Source organism: Salvelinus namaycush, chromosome 16, assembly GCF_016432855.1.
Source record: "Salvelinus namaycush isolate Seneca chromosome 16, SaNama_1.0, whole genome shotgun sequence".
In the NCBI taxonomy this organism is placed as follows: Eukaryota; Metazoa; Chordata; class Actinopteri; order Salmoniformes; family Salmonidae; genus Salvelinus; species Salvelinus namaycush.
In genome coordinates, this window is record NC_052322.1 from 13,267,007 (window position 1) to 13,286,061 (window position 19,055).

A 19,055-nucleotide genomic window follows, 5' to 3' on the forward strand; every position below is an offset into this window, starting at 1 on the left:
TCCACACAAATCTGATCAGCCTTATTACCTCTGTCACTAGGGAATCTATCATCTAAGTCTCTCTCTCTCTCTCTCTCTCTCTCTCTCTGTCTCTCTCTGTCTCTCTCTGTCTCTCTCTGTCTCTCTCTGTCTCTCTCTGTCTCTCTCTGTCTCTCTCTCTCTCTCTCTGTCTCTCTCTCTCTCTCTCTCTCTCTCTCTCTCTCTCTCTCTCATCCCTCTCTCTGTCTGTCTCTCATCCCTCTCTCTGTCTCCCTCCCTGTCCTTGACCTTTAATAATTTGCTCCCACCATCTCTACCTATTTCTCCCTCTGTCTCTTTTTCCGTCTCACCTCTCTAACGTTCCCTCCGTTTCTCCTTCCATCTCTTCTTGCTCCCTCCATTCCCTGCCCTCCTTTGCCCACTTACCTACCTACGTTCCACAATGTAAATATATCTGTGAAACTAGACCTGTCTCTTTCATTCAGAGTCAAATCAGAACCCAACCAACAAGTACCATTGACCTCTATTCCAATACAATACAGTAGGACTCAGCGGGTAGAGAAATTGGAACAAGTATATCACAGATGTCCAGGCCACACACCAAAAACCTGAACACAAAAAATCTGACAGCAGACATAAAACCTGTGGGAATATAGAATGTATAGAATAGGTACTTATATTTCCCTAATGGCACCCTATTTCCCATAGGCCCTGGTCAAAAGTAGTGCACCACATAGGGAATAGGGTGCCATTTGGGACGAAGAACATGCACTTTAATAATACTGTACCACGCCTTAGTATGGAGGATTTAATGAGTCTGATATGAGCGGGTGGTTTATGGACGTAACAGTACAGTAAGACAGTAGAGAGAGAAAAGTGGAATATCTCTGTCCCCAAGGGGCCCTCTCTTCTCGATATATTCCACTATATATTCCACGAGTGTCTCATTTGCATTCATACAACACTCACTTTCCTCTCATCTCAACCATTTTCTCTCCCTGCAGTGCTCTCTCTCTCTCTTTCTCTCAGCCTATATTTTTGTCTATTCTCGTGGGGGGGATTTTGAAGTGATATGAATGAATACATTCCCCGTTAAGTTTCAGTGATACTTGGAAATCAAATGACTGTTCTTCTTAAGTCTCTCCGTGAGACAGTCCCTGCGCGTGGCTGTAAGTCTGTGGGTTCTGGCCAGTGGGCTATTCACCTCTGTGAGAGTCCGAATATAGGTAGCACAGTTAAGCTGTGGGTTCTAGTTACTAGGACTACGGGCATCAGGACTGTGTGCTCCCGTCCCCTGCGGATGTCTGTGCATGTCAGAGGTAGTCAACACAGGGGTTATAGTACTAGTCAGTGGTTTAAACCCTGATGTAAGCAGCACAGTGGCCTCTACTCGGAGAGTTAACCTCAGACCTATAGGCAGAACTGTGGGTTTAGCGCTGTGGGTTTAGCGCTGTGGGTTTAGCGCTGTGGGTTTTCAGTGACTAGTCAGCCCCACAGCAGGGGCTACTGAGATTCAGCAGGGGGGGGGGGGGGGGGGATTCCGGTGGCTTCTAGTCTAGTCAGCGCCAGTGAGTTCTTGTCAAGGAGCCAGTGGCGGATGTAGGCAGCACAGTGTCTGTGGGTACAGTATAAGATCGTGTGAAGGTTCTCTACGGTGAGGTAGTGTCTATATGGCTCTGTGGTGAGTCAGAGGCTGATCATGTGACCACAGCAGGTCAGGGACAGGGCGGCAGCACTGCTCTGTGTAAATCACACACTGACTGCTACCAGACACTGTTTGTGTGTGTGTGTGTGTGTGTGTGTGTGTGTGTGTGTGTGTGTGTGTGTGTACGACTGTGTGAGTGTATGTATGAACACTGTGCTCCTACATCTGCGCTGCTTGCTGTTTGAGGTTTTTAGGCTGGTTTCCTGTACAGCACTTTGTGACACCTGCTGATGTAAAAAAAGGGCTAAAATAAATACATTTGATTGATTCTGTGTGTGTCTCCTCCGCAGTCAAAAAGCCCCCGGTGATCACCACCCAGCCTGAGTCCATCACCGTGTTCGGTGCTGAAGACATCCTCCTGACCTGCGAAGCATCAGGAAACCCTCCTCCAGAGTTAGTTACTATACAATGGCACTGCTTTCGACAGACACACGCGCACCGTCTCTGCAGTCTTTATCTCTGTAGTCTCTCATGATTTAGTTCTGACATTTCACCATGTCAACAACAGAAGGTCATGTAGAAAAATAACGGCAAACCCCACTTGACTGCAGTTGAACTGCAACATTTGATCCCTCCCCCTTTTATCGCGTCTTAATTGCAGGTATGTTTTCTACGGGACGTGATATGTCCCTGTATCCTTGCAGCACAGCAGCTATCTGGAGGTGCTATGGAGCAACATCAGTATTACATGAGAGCGCAGCGCACCACAGTCACACTAACAAGGGACAAATAGATTTTTGCCCTCAAGGGACTGCCTCTTAAAGATGCCATATGCCTCTTAAAGATGCCATATGCCTCTTAAAGATGCCATATAAAGGTTTTGAATCATTTTTGCCAGTTGTTTTTTAAGTAGTGCTGACGAGCCAAAACAGGTCCCCGGAAATTGTCACAATTGTGTGAAACGCCATCCACTTAGTACAACATGCTACGAATTTGTAAGTGCTGAAGATCCCGTTGAATCTCTTTTAATGTCTCTACTTTTACTAAGTGGAAAAAGCTCAATTTGCAGAGCAAAATATGAATATCACAATTGTATAAGACTCAGTCTAAATCCCAAATGACACTCTATTCCCTATATAGTCCTTTTGACCAGGGCCCATAAGGCACTGTGTAGGGAATAGTGTGCTATTTGGGACGTAGCCTCCAACTCCCTCCCCTTTAACTTTTTCCTCTTCCTTTGTCAAACAAAGTGGAATGCAGGGCCAGACTGTGTAAATGTCACATTGTGGCTTTAACTCTTTCTTCTGTGTTTTGTCTGTGGTCTCTCTCTCTCTCTCTCTCTCTCTCTCTCTCTCTCTCTCTCTCTCTCGCTCTCTCTCGCTCTCTCTCGCTCTCTCTCGCTCTCTCTCGCTCTCTCTCGCTCTCTCTCGCTCGCTCTCTCTCGCTCTCGCTCTTAGGTTCCGTTGGAAAAAGGACGGGGTGGAATTTATCCCAGCCAATTACCCGGGCCTGTCGATGTCTCTGGGTTCCGGAACCTTCATGACAACAGGGGCAGGGTCAGAACCCATGAGCCAATACCAGGGCAAATACAGCTGCTACGCTGATAACGAGCTGGGCACCGCTGTCTCCAACGAGGTCCAGCTCATCACTGAGAGTGAGTAAACCAGAGACTCCAATCCGACATTCTAATAAGCATTCGGATGTTCCGGCAACGGTCCAGCTGGAATGCAGCAGATTCCAGTTCATGTTTTTATTATATAGTAGTGTGGATATTGGAACGATTTGGCACTTGAACATACTTCCTCTCTTGCACATTAGTAGACCTAATGACTTGTATCTGCTGCTGGCGATCAGTAAACTACTGACGGTCACATCTCCGTCAGAGGGAGAGAGAAAGTAATGCAGAGCGAGTGAATTCAAGATTAAGGGTCTTCAACCAACCCCCAAAAAATGTATATTCCTACACTTGAGAGGTTTTTAGTGTCAACGTGGAGATTTAAGTTGAGACATCTCGCAGGGCGCTGGTCAAAGGCTCCCTGGCTCCACGTTTCATTTAGAATGGATATTATGTGAGCAAAGCTATCGGTTGCTTTATAGGCAATAATTTAACAATTTATAGTGCCGTGGTCAGTGTGTTTTATAGAGCGCTCAGCTGGTAACACATAGGACCTACTACCAAGGCTCAACGCTTATATACTTCTTACCTTCGCCTGAAACACACACACACACACACACACACACACACACACACACACACACACACACACACACACACACACACACACACACCCTCTCTCTCTCTTTCTCACGCAACCCCATAACTAAAGTAAAGAGCATATCCTATCTACAATCTACCTGGGTCTCCGGGCTCTCTGTCTCCGGCGATCTCCTTCTCAGTTTCCCTGACAACGGTTTCCCCAGAAACGAGGTCTAGTTAATGTCATGCAGTAACAGAACGACAACATCTCTTCTCGGCTAGGTCTACTGGGAGTATTAACAATGAGAACAGAGAAAGAGCACACACACACACACACACACACACACACACACACACACACACACACACACACACACACACACACACACACACACACACACACACACACTGTGTGATGTCTGGAGTGTAACACCGCAACTTGATAGCTCTTTGAAGATTTCTCATAAAATTCTTCAACTTCCTGAATTTGGTGATCTATAAATAGTGTGTAACTTCTCAAATTATTCTTGTGCATTGCGGCAGTTTGCCTGTAAACAAGTTGTCTGCTGCTTGTCTAAGGCCACCGGTATTTAGCGTTGTAAGACTTGTTGTGAGCGTGTACAACACTGTTATGTAAAGTGACATTGAGAGGACTTCAAGTCGAGTGCATACATTTATTTTTTTAAATACGGGTGATCCCGGGAATCGAATCCGCTATCCTAGTGTTGCAATTGCCATGCTTTTCCAACTGAGCTATAGACGAGACGACCAACTCTTATGTCTTAGTATCAACTCGTAATGATCTTGTTGTTTTGAGTCTGAAAAGTAATTGGCACGTACAGTACGTTGTGAGTTGACAAGAAAACAGTACAAGGGCTCACACATGCTTATAACAAGTGATAATGCATTATACATCGCTCTGTCTCCCTTTCAGACACCCCGGCCCTCCAGAAAGAGAAAAAGGTGAAAAAGAAGGTGGAAGAAGGAGAGAGTGTGATACTGAAATGTAACCCTCCCTTCAGCACTGTTCCTCCTGTCATCCACTGGATGGACAAGAGTGAGTCGCGCTCTCTCTCTCTCTCTCTCTCCATCTGTTTTACTCATTGTTATCTGTCTGTCAGTCTGTCTCTCCATCTCTTTAACCATCTGAAATATCACGGTGTGTTGTTTTTGCTGAGTAAAACATGAATAAACAATATTCTCTCTCTTCCTCCCTTCCTCCCCCCTACCCTCCCTCCGTCCGTCCCTCCCCTCCACCTCCAGGACTCCGTCACATTGAGCTGAATGATCGTGTGACCCAAGGCCGGGACGGGAACCTCTACTTCTCTCACGTTACAGCCGACGACAACCGTAACGACTACACCTGTAATGCCCAGTACCTTAGTGCTCGCACCATCCTCTCCAAGGAACCCATCAGCCTTACCGTAACCATCTGTAAGTACACCGTGCCTCAGTCACCCTGGTAACGCCGGTAGTACAACTATAAAGACTACACCTGTAACGCACAGTACCTGAGCGCCCGCACCATCCTCTCCACGGAGCCTGTCACTTTGACTGCTACAACCTGTAATGAGTGTGCGGACATCAGTATCCGTTGTAAGACACCGTAGACTGACCTTGTCCACCATGGTAACTCCCCAGATAGCAGTACCAGTCAATCACCGTCAATCACTACGAATATCGTCAGTCACCATGTTACAGTATGGGTTTTCGCAACCCCTCTCTTTGTTAGTTACAAAGCCACTCTGACATTGATCAATAGAGACACTGACGGTACTGCAGCCCCCAGCCAAAACCACCTGGGGGTAGAGAAGCATGTCAGATGTCTGTAGCTCTACAGTAGTGTGGCTACTGACCAGACATGGTCAGGACAGGAGGGAGTCCCACAGCCAGCGGGGGGGGGGGGGGGGGGGGGGGGCTCTGTAATCTGCATAACACACTGGTAATGAGATGCTCTACACATGCTGGGTTACAACTGTCCTACACACACTGTTATTAACAGGCTGGGGGCAGAGCGGTTGTGAGAGAGGTCATCTGTGTGAGAGAGGTCAAAGATGGGGAAGGCTTATTATGGTAACATACTTCCTCTGCTGTGTGTGTGTGTGTGTGTGTGTGTGTGTGTGTGTGTGTGTGTGTGTGTGTGTGTGTGTGTGTGTGTGTGTGTGTGTGTGTGTGTGTGTGTGTGTGTGTGGGAGGGGTGTGTGGGTGGGTGGTTGTGAGGGGAAATATGTTGCTAAGGGCTCTGATCGCCACCTGAACCCACCAGTGGTAGAGTTCAGTTTGTGTGTTAAACGCAGTGTGAGTGTCTGTCTGTGTGTGTTGTGACTGCTGTATCAGCACCTTTGTACTGCTCTCGGCAACCTTGCAATTACTAATACATATGTCTGTTTTCTCTCTCTTCCTCTCTCTCCCTCCCTCTCCCATCCCGCCATCCCTCTCCCTCTCTCTCCCTCCCTCTGTCGCTCTCCCTCTACCACTTTCTCTCCTGTCTCTCGCTCCCTCTCTCTCCCTCCCTCTACTCCCCCTCCCTCCCTCCCTCCCTCCCTCCCTCCCTCCCTCCCTCCCTCCCCTCCCTCCCTCCATCTCCAGCTAACTCAGTGGTGCGGAACCGAAGACCCCAGATGATGAGGCCCTCAGGGGCCCACAGCACTTACCACACCCTCCGGGGCCAGAGCCTGGAGCTAGAGTGCATCGTCCAGGGCCTGTAAATCTAACTCTCTTTCTGTCTTTATTTTGTGTGTGTGTGTGTGTGTGTGTGTGTGTGTGTGTGTGTGTGTGTGTGTGTGTGTGTGTGTGTGTGTGTGTGTGTGTGTGTGTGTGTGTGTGTGTGTGTGTGTGTGTGTGTGTGTGTGTGTGTGTGTGTGTGTGTGTACACGCATATACTATCTTACATCTATCAATCAATGTGAGCCTGTTTGACGTTTCTCTTCTTGACCCATCTTGCCTCTTCCTCGCCCCCCCCCCCCCCCTCTCTCTCTTTCTCTTTCTCTCTCTCCCCCTCCAGCCCTACCCCTACAGTCCAGTGGGTGAGGAAGGACGGTCAGCTGTCCGAGTCTCGTACATTCAGAGATCTGTCTGACCGCCTGCTGCGCTTCAGTAACATCTCAGAGAGCGACGGGGGAGAATACCAGTGTTCAGCCATTAACTCACAGGGCAGGGTCACACACATCTACACCGTCAGCGTCGAAGGTACGGAACATATGCTATCTAAACACTCACGCTGAGGCTGTTGCCGTTCTGTGTGTTCTGTATATATTCTGTGTATGTTCTGTGTGTTCTGTATATAGTCTGTGTATGTTCTGTATATATTCTATGTGTTCTGTGTATATTCTGTGTGTTCGGTGTGTTCTGTATATATGCTGTGTGCTCTGTGCATATTCTGTGTATGTTCTGTGTATTCTATGGGCTCTATGTGTTCTGTGTATTCTATGTGTTCTGTGTATTATATGTGTATTCTATGTGTTCTGTGTATTCTATGTGTATTCTATGGGTAATCCATGTGTTCTCTGTATTATGTGTATTATATGTGTATTCTATTAGTATTCAATGTGGTATGTGTATTCTATGTATTATGTGTATTGTATGTGTATTCTATGTGTATTCTATGTGTACTGTGTAGTCTATGTGTATTCTATGTGTGCTGTGTATTCTATGTGTTCTGTGTATTCTGTGTGTTCTATGTGTTCTGTGTATTCTATGTGTGTTCTGTGTATTCTATGTGTATTCTATGTGTTCTGTGTATTCTATGTGTTCTGTGTGTTCCATGTGTTCTCTATGTGTTCTGTGTATTATATGTGTTTTGCGCATTTTATGTGTATTCTATGCGTCCTGTCTATTCTATGTGTATTCTATGGGTAATCCATGTGATCTCTGTATTATGTGTATTATATGTGTATTCTATTAGTATTCAATGTGGTATGTGTATTCTATGTATTATGTGTATTGTATGTGTATTGTATGTGTATTCTATGTGTATTCTATGTGTACTGTGTAGTCTATGTGTATTCTATGTGTGCTGTGTATTCTATGTGTTCTGTGTATTCTATGTGTGTTCTGTGTATTCTATGTGTTCTCTGTATTGTGTGTGTTCTATGTGCATTGATTGTTACGTATGATCTTGTTGTTGTTAATGTATTTTTTTGTAATACTATTGGGTGTTGATGCTATATTAACCTGTTTAATACTATCATATGCTTTATCATTGCATTCTGTATCATGTAATGTGTATACTGTTGTGTTTTGTGTAGTGTGGTGTGCTGTTGTTTCTAGTACTGTGGTGTGTATAATACTGTTGTTGTATTGTGTGTTTTGTCATAGCTGCTCCGTACTGGACCAAGGAGCCAGTGAGCCAGCTTTATGCCCCAGGAGAGACAGTGAAACTGGACTGTCAGGCCGATGGCATTCCCTCTCCTGCTGTCGCCTGGAGCATGAACGGAAATCCCATCACAGGTCAGGAATCACACACGCACACTATTACACACACATTTGACCTACAAGGTTTTACTGCAAACTCAGCGTATTACACCTGCTGCTGTTCCTGATCTACATAGGTCAAATTTAGGGTTGGGTTGCTCATTTGAATTTCCTGTCTTTTGGCTATTGCAAACTCTAAATAATGAACTTAAAATTGAGCTTTCGTTTGTAATATGGCAGTCAGTATTGTGCTTTGGTAGAAAGTCTTGCTGACTTGCTGTGTGTGTTCAGGTATAGACTTGGACCCCAGGCGTACTGTGAGAGATGGAGCTCTGATTCTGAGAGATGTGGTCTTCACCGATACAGCAGTCTACCAGTGTCAGGCCCACAACAAACACGGAACCATCCTAGTCAATACCTACATCTTCGTCATCGGTGAGGAGGTGCTCTGTGTGTGCATATGTGTGTTTGTGTATTTGTTAACAACAAGTAGATCGCATTGATTAACCTGTTCCCTGCTATCCTGCTCCAGAGCTGCCGCCTCAGATCCTGAGTGCGGACGGACAGACATACACCGTCACAGAGGGACAGAAGGCTGGTCTACACTGTCAGACCTTTGGGTCTCCCAGACCTAAAGTTACATGGTGAGACACGCCTGTATTAGTTTCTATTCTTCTATGGAACTAGCTTATTTAATTAGATTTAAGAAATCTTCCAACAAGGAACAAATGTGTCACTCTCCTCATTGGCAACCAGTCAGCCAAAATCCTACCTTGGTTTGTTTTAACGAGCATTACAGTTCTGGCTCTGGGTTTTCCATCCTCTCTGGTTGTGTTTTCTGTATAGTCATCTCTATGTATCTCTGTGTATTTCCTATCCAGGGAGGTGGACAATGGCGCGTCTCTACTGGCTGACCCCAGGGTTAACCTGCTGACCAATGGAAGCCTCCAGATCACCAACGTCTCCCACGACGACGAGGGCCTGTACACCTGCTCCATCAGCAACACCAACATGTCAATCAACGCTGAGCTGGAGGTGCTGAGTGAGTAGGCCATGAATCACACACAGGGATACGCGCACACACACGCACGCGTATACATAAATGCACACATACAGTATAGACTCATGCTGACTCATTCAATCACATGCACAGCACACACTTATGCACACTAATTCTCTCTCGCTCTCTCGCTAACCCTGTATCTAATCATGTCTCTATCTTACCCCGTCTCTCTCTAACCCTCTCTCTCTCTCAGACAGGACAGTGATCCTGTCTCCTCCCGGGGACCTGCGTGTTAGGCCTGGGAAGACGGTCATATTTACCTGCCTGGCTCAGGTGGACTCCAAACTGACCCCCCCACACATCCAATGGAGGAGGAGTGGACAGAAACTAATGCAGTCGTACGCTGAGGACAAGTAAGGACATGTTTAGTCTGTTACTAAGGCTGTGCGGGTGTGTGTCTGTCTCTGTGTGTGCGTGCACTTGTTTTCCTAAATTATCAGGACCCCAATGTCCTACCATTTCACCTTAATGTCCTGACAAGGTAGGAAAACAATAACTATTTTGAAAAGTCGATGTTTTTCAGGTCATGAATTTGTTAAAATGCTACTTTAAGCTTAAGGTTGAGGGTTTTTGGAGTTAGGGTTAGTTTAAGGGTTAGGGGTTAGGGAAAATAGAATTTTTCATGGTAAAAAAAATGTACACCAAAAAGTCCTGAAGTGTCATGAAAACACAGCTGTGTGTGCCGGCACCTGTACGGCTCTTTACGGTATTACGCTTATTGTTATTTACGGTAAAGTTATACGTCTGGCGACGCGATGACAATACTGACGACGGCAATGACAATACTGACAATGACAATTCCTATATCCAGGTACACGTTTGAGGGCCCCGACCTGATCGTGGCCAACGTGCAGACAGAGGACGAGGGGGTTTACACCTGTGAGGTCATCACTAACCTGGATATGGCTGAGGCCAGCGGATCCATCACGCTAGTCGGTATGGAAATGTCCCATTTCAATGTCATATTTCATATGTGGTATGATGCTGCCAGTGCTTCTGTACTGTACTATTGTGCAGTGATGCATTAATGCTGTGTTTTTAATACATTTTCCAATATAGTTGGTATGGAAATGTCCCAGTGAATGTCAAAATGTTTGGTATTGGGGTTAACCTCTGTTGTGTTAACTGTATGCTATAGTAAGTTCAGAAACATTTTCCAGTTGGTATGGAAATATGAACATATGATAACGATAACACCGTGTGGTATATTGTTTCTACAGCGTTTGTATTTCTTTCTTTCAATATGTAGTGTTAAGTTGATATTGTGCTGTATGCCTCAACTCGTGCTGAACTGTTAACCCTAAATTGATTTCTCCCCCACCCCCCCTCTCCAGACCGTCCAAATCCCCCCACCCAGCTCCAGGTCTCTGACCCTAAAGACCGCGGAGTGACTCTCAGCTGGACCGCTGGAGATGACCACAACAGCCCTGTCATAGGTACAGACATGATACTGAATGAACACAACAGCCAACTTCAGTGCGGCCTTTGACATTATTGATCATAGTCTGCTGCTGGCAAAACGTATGTGTTATGGCTTTACAACCCCTGCTATGTTGTGGATAAAGAGTTACCTGTCTAACAGAACACAGAGGGTGTTCTTTAATGGAAGCCTCTCCAACATAATCCAGGTAGAATCAGGAATTCCCCAAGGCAGCTGTCTAGGCCCATTTACTTTTTTCAATCTTTACTAATGAATTAGCACTGGCTTTGAGGAAAGCCAGAGTGTCTACAGTATGAATGCGGATGACTCAATACTATACATGTTAGCTACTACAGCGACTGAAATGACTGCAAAACTTAACAAAGAGTTGCAGTTAGTTTCAGAGTGGGTGGCAAGGAATAAGTTAGTCCTAAATATTTATAAAACTAAAAGCATTGTATTTGGTACAAATCATTCACTAAACCCTAAACCCAAAACCCTAAAGCTCAAATCTTGTAATAAATAATGTGGAAATTGAGCAAGTTGAGGTGACTAAACTGCTTGGAGATACCCTGGATTGTGAACTGTGATGGTCAAAACATATTGATACAACAGTAGCTAAGATGGGGAGAAGTATGTCCATAATAAAGCGCTGCTCTACCTTCTTAACAGCACTATCAACAAGGCAGATCCTACAGGCCCTAGTTTTGTCGCACCTGGACTACTGTTCAGTCGTGTGGTCAGGTGCCACAGAAAAGGACTTAGGAAAATTGCAATTGGTTCAGAACAGGGCAGCACGACTGGTCCTTGGATGTACACAGAGAGCTAATATTAATAATAATGCATGTCAATCTCTCCTGGCTCAAAGTGGAGGAGAGATTGACTTCATCACTACTTTTATTTATGAGAGGTATTGACATGTTGAACGCACCAAGCTGTCTATCTAAACTACTAGCACACAGCTCGGACACCCATGCATATCCCACAAGACATGCCTCAAGAGGTCTCTTCACAGTCCCCAAGTCCAGAACAGACTATGGGAGGCGCACAGTATTAAATAGAGCCATGACTACATGGAACTCTATTCCACATCAAGTAACTCATGCAAGCAGTTAAATTAGATTTTAAAAAACAGACAATAATACACCTTAATGAACAGCAGGGACTGTGAAGCAACACAAACATAGGTACAGACACATGCATACACACACACACACACACGATAGCATACGCACTATATACACACGTACACATGGATGTTGTACTGTATATATGTGGTAGTGGTGGAGTAGGGGCATTAAGGCCTTGGCAGCAGCTAATGGGGATCCATAATAAATACAAATACACAACTGACACTGATACTAGATCTGGGTTCAAGTACGCTTTGTTTTCTTCCAAACTCTTGATTGACCTTGCCTGGCACACTGTAGCCAATGTAATAGCCCCGTCATTGCAAACTGCAAACCCCACCTATCTGTCTCTCCAGGCAAGCTCAATCAAATGCTAAAAGTATTAAAAATGTTTTAAAAACTATTTGAACCCAGGTCCAATTGATACTAGACCACTGTGATGCTTTTAACTATAAACCCATAGCCATCATATCATGTATCTCTCCATGGGAGAGTGAGGTCCTGTTTCTAATGTAGTTTTCAGTGTAGATGACCACAGCTGTCTGGGTCTGGGGACAGAATGGACCCTCTTGCCTGCCTTTGATAACCAGATCACTTTGAGGCTTTGCGCTTTGAATTACCAACCCCATATCGTATCATGTTATATTATTGCATCTCTCCTGAGAACATGAAAACTTGCTATCTCGTTACATGGACTGTGATTTCTCCGTTGTCACATATTACTTCATATCTTCTGCTTAGTGGCATTGACACTGATGGCTGATGCTCTCTCTCTCTCTCTCTCTCTCTCTCTCTCTCTCTCTCTCTCTCTCTCTCTCTCTCTCTCTCTCTCTCTCTCTCTCTCTCTCTCTCTTTCCCCCCCCCCCCCCCCCCCCCCCCCCCATCCTTCTCGCCAGAGTTTCGGGTGGAGTTTAAGGATCCCGTTTCTAACGAGTGGAGTTGGGAGGAGCTGAAACGTGTTAGTGGAACCAAAGAGAGTGTGAACCTTGCCCTGCAGCCCTATGTGTCCTACCGTTTCCGGGTCATCTCCATCAACGACATCGGGAAGAGTGATCCCAGCACGCCTTCTGACCTTCACAGCACGCCACCTCAAGGTTAGACACACCTATCAAGTGTGTGTGTGCGTAAAAAAATGAAATGCCTGGTAGTTTCAAGTTATGCACTAGAGTCTTTACATCTGCTAGTACCTAGGCTATATACAACCGCTGTATAGTCCTGTAGATACGTTTTTTTTTTTTTAAATACCGTGGTATAGAAGGATTAAAATTGGGACACATGAACAAAACCTGTAGTGCTATTTTATCAATGCCTCAGGTCGACATGTAAATATGTCAATGTGAACATATGTCATATGTTCTTTGATTTTACCTTTATGATCGTAACAATGAGGAAAAACGTCAAAAATCACAGTAAACATTTTTTTTTTCAGTGGTGTATACAAAGTTACCTTTTCACTCTCACCTTAAATATTGTTATATAAACCAGATGATAGACGAACCAGGATATATTTCTACACCAATACAAAGGAACACTTTTATCACTATGTCACAACATATACGCATGTGATAAAGAGATTATTGCTCAATAAGCTTTTTATTAAATCTCTAAATCAACAGGTTAAGGTGTTCACACTAGGCAGAGCCCCTTCAAATTAGTAGCAAGCCAACAAAATTATAAAAGAAAAGTAACGAGTTAACTCACAGAGAGAGAGGTTCAATCCAACAGAGATTCCCCTGTTCTTCACTAACTAAAAATGTATTGTTATTATTTTATAAATACGAGTACAAAAATAGTGTTAAACAGGGTAATGGCTTATATGTAGGCTAAAAGAGACAGTGGCATGGAAGCTTTATACATCCTCCCTTGTGTACTTGTAACAATTAACAAACACTAAGTTTCAAGTTGATAAAGTGGAGAGATATTGAGCAAATTTTTTTTCACAAGGTCGAGATTTTCTCCTCCATCTTTTGACGTATCGCTTAACTCAAACTTGGTAGAGACTGACGTGATGAAAATACGTTCTGAGTTTTGAGTCAATCGGATTTACGGTTCATGAGAAAAATCGAATATGTCGCACCTTATGTGTTTTTGAGGCAAATTTGTTCCTTATGATGAGAAACACTGATATACCAAGGCTCGTGGTTGTACATAATAAAACGGGGCGACAGGGCTGAGCCTTAGACTTTGAATGCTTATTATAGCGCCACCTATGGGCCAATCGGTGCTGTTTTTGGTATCTGAGTAGCAGTGTTGATATACTTTGATATTACCAAAGTAGAAAACATTTTACCAATCGGGCATTGAGATATTGCGACAAAGGAAGAAGAGTAATAAGAAAGAAAGAAAAATTACATTAAAAACAATAGGTTTGCTTGCAATTTCGCTGCCAAAATCTATCAATGCAGATATGTTCCAATGGCCCTAATCTCCCATATACAGTGAGGTCTGAAATGATTGACACCCTTTCTAAAGATGAGTGAAAATAACTGTATAAAATGAATAATTCAAATACTGATCTATATTGTATCCTAAACATTTTATAGCTTTTTACTAATACAATTGCTCAGAGAAAGAGATTTTGTTTAACAAGTAATTTTTTCCCCCATGTCATAGGTAGGGGTGAAAATGATTGACACCCATGTTTTCAATAACTTTCAATATCTCACCTTGCGAGGATAATGGCACTGAGCCTTTTTCTAAAATGTTTTATGAGTTAGAGAACACATTGTGTGAGGATCTTAGACCATCCCTCTATACAGAATCATGAACACGTATGGTTTGAGTTGAAGAGGGCAGTCCAGCGCAGACAAAGGATATCCTTGCAAGGTGAGGTATTAAAAGGAATTGAAAATAGGGGTGTCAATCATTTTGACCCCTACCATTTTGAGGAGAAAAAAGTATTACTTGTGAAACAAAATCTCTTTCTCTGATCAATTGTATTAGTATAAAATAATATAATTTCCCAATTTTTTTGCATACAATACAGCTCAGTATTTGAATGATTTATTTTATACAGTTATTTTTGCTCATCTTTACCGAGGGTGTCAATAATTTCGGACCCCACTGTACAGTATATAGTGAAACTAGCTCTAACGTGGCTGTTTATTAGTGAAGGGACGTCCGCGAACGAGTTGGCTCTAGGAGCCGGCTCTTGTAGGTGAACGTTGGGAGCCGGCTTGCATATCAGAAGAGCCAAATCTATTTATAAAAATTAAGATGTGAATAATCAATAGATTTAAATTATTAGAATTAACTAATTCAAAGAACAAAAAAATAAATAAAATAATATAGGCCTAAATGCTCAAGCGCAAACATTCGTTCTGATTGTCTGCTCAGACTAACAGCCTCACCTGTAGTTCCTGTCAATCAGACACGCAGTGTCAACCAATGAACCAAAGATACGTGAGGGAGGGCCGAACCAACTCACTCACAGTCACACACTTAGCAGCCGAGGAGAGAGAGGAAGGACAGCTGTGAAAACAACTGTGAAAACAAGCACAGTAGCATTTGGATGCATTTTAATAATGTAGACAATGTTAGAGCACAGTGTAGAATTTTCCAAAACAAAATCTCATATAAAGCCGGTTCTACGCACAACTTACACTGGCATATGTGAACTGTGCACCCAACTGTGAAGCTAGCTGTAGCGGAGCTTCGAGAAACTAGCGGGCCTGCTAGTGATAGTGGTGGAGCCAGCACCTCCACACGTGGAGATGTATCCACTCAGTCAAGTAGGTCTACTCTGCGACCCACAGCAACGCAGTCTTCTATGGACCAGTTTATGCCAAAGTCTATGTCTGTAGCAAAACAAGGCCAAATTGATATTGCATTGGCTAAAATGATTGCCACCGATTTCCAGCCATTTTCGATTGTGGAGGACAGAGGTTTTAGAAATGATAGCAATAGTCTAAATCCAATTTACACAATTCCAAGCAGGAAAACCTTTTCAAAATCACTTATTCCACAGCTGTATGAGAGCACACAGGCTTCAGTGCGGGAAAGAGTCCAAAAAGCTACTGCAGTTTGCCTTACCACTGACTGCTGGACATCAAGGGTAACCACTTCTTACATGTCGGTTACATGTCACTTCATTGAAGATTTTTCGATGTCTAGCTGTCTTCTGGACTGCTTTGAGTTCAGCGACAGACACACCTCAGAGAACTTGGCAGAGGAACTGTTGAGAGTGGCCAGAGAATGGCAAGTAGATGGAGAAGTGGTCTGTTGTGTTAGCGACAATGTAGCTAACATAACCAAAGCAATGAACATTTTAAAATGGACCCATCATCCATGTCTTGCCCACACAATCAACCTGATTGTAAGAGATGCTCTGAAGGTGAAGAAGCCCACTGTGGACAAAGTGAAAGCAGCTGTGGAATACTTCCACAGGAGCACAGTAGGTGCTGAAAAACTAACGTCTACACAACGCCAGATGGGGATGCCTGAGCTGAGGCCTAAACAAGACTGCACTACAAGGTGGAATTCAACATTTTACAAGTTGAAGCGGTTTCTTGAGTCAAAGGATGCCATCTCTACCCTGGCCATTGCCAATGCACCTGTTGATGCTCTGACCCAAGAGGAATGGGAGGTGGTTGAGGAGGTGTGCAGAGTCCTGGAACCCTTTGAGCAGGTCACTGTGGAGATCAGTGGAGAGAGGTACAGTAAGCAGTTATTACTACATCATTATTTAATCCAGTATTATATATGTATATGAGCAGTAGATGATAATGTGGTATCAGTAGACAAAACATGAACCTGAACTAATAAGTTACTGTTCTCTCTTTTCAGCTATGTGACATCCTCAAAAATGATACTCCTGTGTAAGGGTCTGCAGCGAATCACAGCCAGCCGCCAGAGAGAATCAAATGTAACCACAGGACATGTGACAGAGTTGATGGACACCCTATGTTCATCAATGGACAGAAAGTTCCACAGAATGGAATATAATAACGTGCTATCAGAAACCGCTGCACTTGACCCCAGGTTTAAGAAGTTAGCCTTCAGTGATGCCAGAGCGATTGATGAGGGTCTTCAAAGAATAACCTCCGCAGCAGGGAGGGACAGCCCCAGCAGTCAGCTGGCTCAGGCACCAGGCCAACAGGAAGAAGAGGGATCAAAGTGAGCAGAAGCACCAGCAGTAGTGCCACAAACGTCTGCTGTTTGGATGCTGTTTGACGAGAGAACAACTGGGGATGCAGCACGAAGGAATCCCTCAGCAGATGCCATAATTGAGGTCCGATCCTATTTGGAGGAGCCCCTCTGAGCCCCTCTGAGCTGGTGGAAGAACAAGGCCTCTGTCTACCCACGGCTTACTAAAGTCATGACAGGGAGACTCTGCATAGTGGCCACATCCCTTCCCTCTGAGAGGGTCTTCTCGAAAACGGGACAAATAATTACCGAGAGAAGAAACCGCATCAGCCCCTCGAAAGTGAGGCAGCTTGCATTTCTGAATGCAAATCTCTCATAAAAGCAAAATATGATCAGCATTGCTGTGTGCTGCTGGTTATAACATGGCAATAAAGAAGAGAGAGAAGAGGGACCAGTTTAATGTTTTAAGTGGGATGCTGCAGTTTTGCACATTGTTATTAATTTTTATTTGATATGGTGCAATATTTTATTATTATGTTGTTCAGATTGTATTAGTTTTGAATTGTTACATTTATATGCACTTTGTTAATATACATTAAAGTTAGACTTTAAATGCACATGTGTAATAGCATCCTTCTTTTTTACATTTATTTCAACTTGCTGCAGTTTTGCAAATTGTTATTTATTTTTCTTTGATATGGTGCAATATTATATTATGCTGTTCAGATTGTATTCGTTTTGAATGGTTAGATTTGTATGCCCTTTGTTTATATACATTAAAGTTATACTTTAAATGCAAATGTTTAATAGCATTATTTTTCATAACAAACCAATGCATTTTTAAATGCATTGTGGTTAAGTTAGAGTGTGATTTCATTTAATAATTTAATTAGAATTGTTTTAATACCAATCATAGTCAAACTATCGCAAACTGTTTAACTTCAAAAATACAAAACATATTTTTTTTAAAGAGCCGTTTGGGAGCCAAAAGAGCCGGCTCACTGAAAAGAGACGGAATGCCCATCACTACTGTTTATGAAACTAGCTCCCAACTATCTCTGAACCAAAGCTATTCAATGGAGTTTCAGTGTTTTAGCTGTCAGAAGCATGCAGTCAGTGGAACCGGAGTTTATTTGATCACACGACACATCTATGGACTACACCTTCCTACTAAATACATTCCCAATATTGGCATTCCCGTTCCTGCTGACATCTAGCAAAATACTTTCATTTTCCAAGCTGTTTGAAAAATGTTCAGCGCTTACCTCTTTTTGTGTTTTTTTACACACACTCTTCTGAGCAGAAGAGACACTGAAGAGAGAGACATGAGAAGTCTCTAATCCTGCATCTCAGTTGTCCATTCCTAGATTTGAGTATGACACACTCTTACCCGGGTCATCTCTTAGTCCTTTTCATGTTGGCATCATTCTCGCAGCGCATTAGACCGGTGACAATGAGCCTTTTAAAGTCATTTTCCCCGACGTTTGCAGTGATCACATTCACAGTAAACACTACCCATGTGGAGTTCAATAACAACACTTAGTCTGTTACGGTGCCATAACGCAGCTCTGATTGATTCCCAACCTTTGCCGTGTTTAGATGGAGCCACAGTTGTAAGACCCAGACAGCACAAACGGCAAATGTTCTGACCTATTTGTGTCATAGTCACAGGAGAACAAACATCAGAGTGTATAAAAGACGGGAACTAGACTTGGCACCATTGAAACATCAACAGGCAGTGAGAAAGACTTTCTGTACCGAGACAAAGGGGGACATATTGAGACGTTATGGTGAGACATGTTGAGATATGATGCTGGAGGTGTGTGCCACTATTGTCCTGGGCCTTCTCCCTTTTACCTCTGAGGAACTCCTGAGATCATTGGAGCGGCGCAGCCTCAATCAGATTCTGGGTGTCTATTGTTGAGAGTTCAGACCGTCCTTCCTGGGAGTTGATGCTGATGTTATCGCACAGTTTATGGATAGGTCTCTTGTGCCTGTTAGTACCCAGAACAACTCCCTTGACGTCACCCAGTTCCATGACTTCAGATGGGATGCTTCAGGATCATCTCTAACTTGACTCTACATGACAATAACACATGGAACTCAGTAATACCCGTCCCTGT

The 19,055-nt window shown here is 43.8% G+C and overlaps 1 protein-coding gene across 5 annotated transcripts in view; it reads left to right on the forward strand.

Annotated features, from left to right (window-relative positions):
- The window catches only part of LOC120061010 (neural cell adhesion molecule L1-like), a 106,039-nt gene that overhangs the window by 68,129 nt on the left and 18,855 nt on the right, over positions 1–19,055 (forward strand). For all 5 annotated transcript variants that reach the window (XM_039010489.1, XM_039010490.1, XM_039010488.1 and 2 more), the window contains 14 exons: positions 1,975–2,077; positions 3,082–3,278; positions 4,756–4,878; positions 5,085–5,255; positions 6,411–6,525; positions 6,826–7,010; positions 8,139–8,270; positions 8,526–8,669; positions 8,767–8,878; positions 9,116–9,276; positions 9,491–9,650; positions 10,109–10,233; positions 10,632–10,733; positions 12,744–12,941. In XM_039010489.1, coding sequence (XP_038866417.1) covers positions 1,975–2,077; positions 3,082–3,278; positions 4,756–4,878; positions 5,085–5,255; positions 6,411–6,525; positions 6,826–7,010; positions 8,139–8,270; positions 8,526–8,669; positions 8,767–8,878; positions 9,116–9,276; positions 9,491–9,650; positions 10,109–10,233; positions 10,632–10,733; positions 12,744–12,941 — 2,028 coding nt within the window. The remainder of the gene's footprint in view (positions 1–1,974; positions 2,078–3,081; positions 3,279–4,755; positions 4,879–5,084; positions 5,256–6,410; positions 6,526–6,825; positions 7,011–8,138; positions 8,271–8,525; positions 8,670–8,766; positions 8,879–9,115; positions 9,277–9,490; positions 9,651–10,108; positions 10,234–10,631; positions 10,734–12,743; positions 12,942–19,055) is intronic.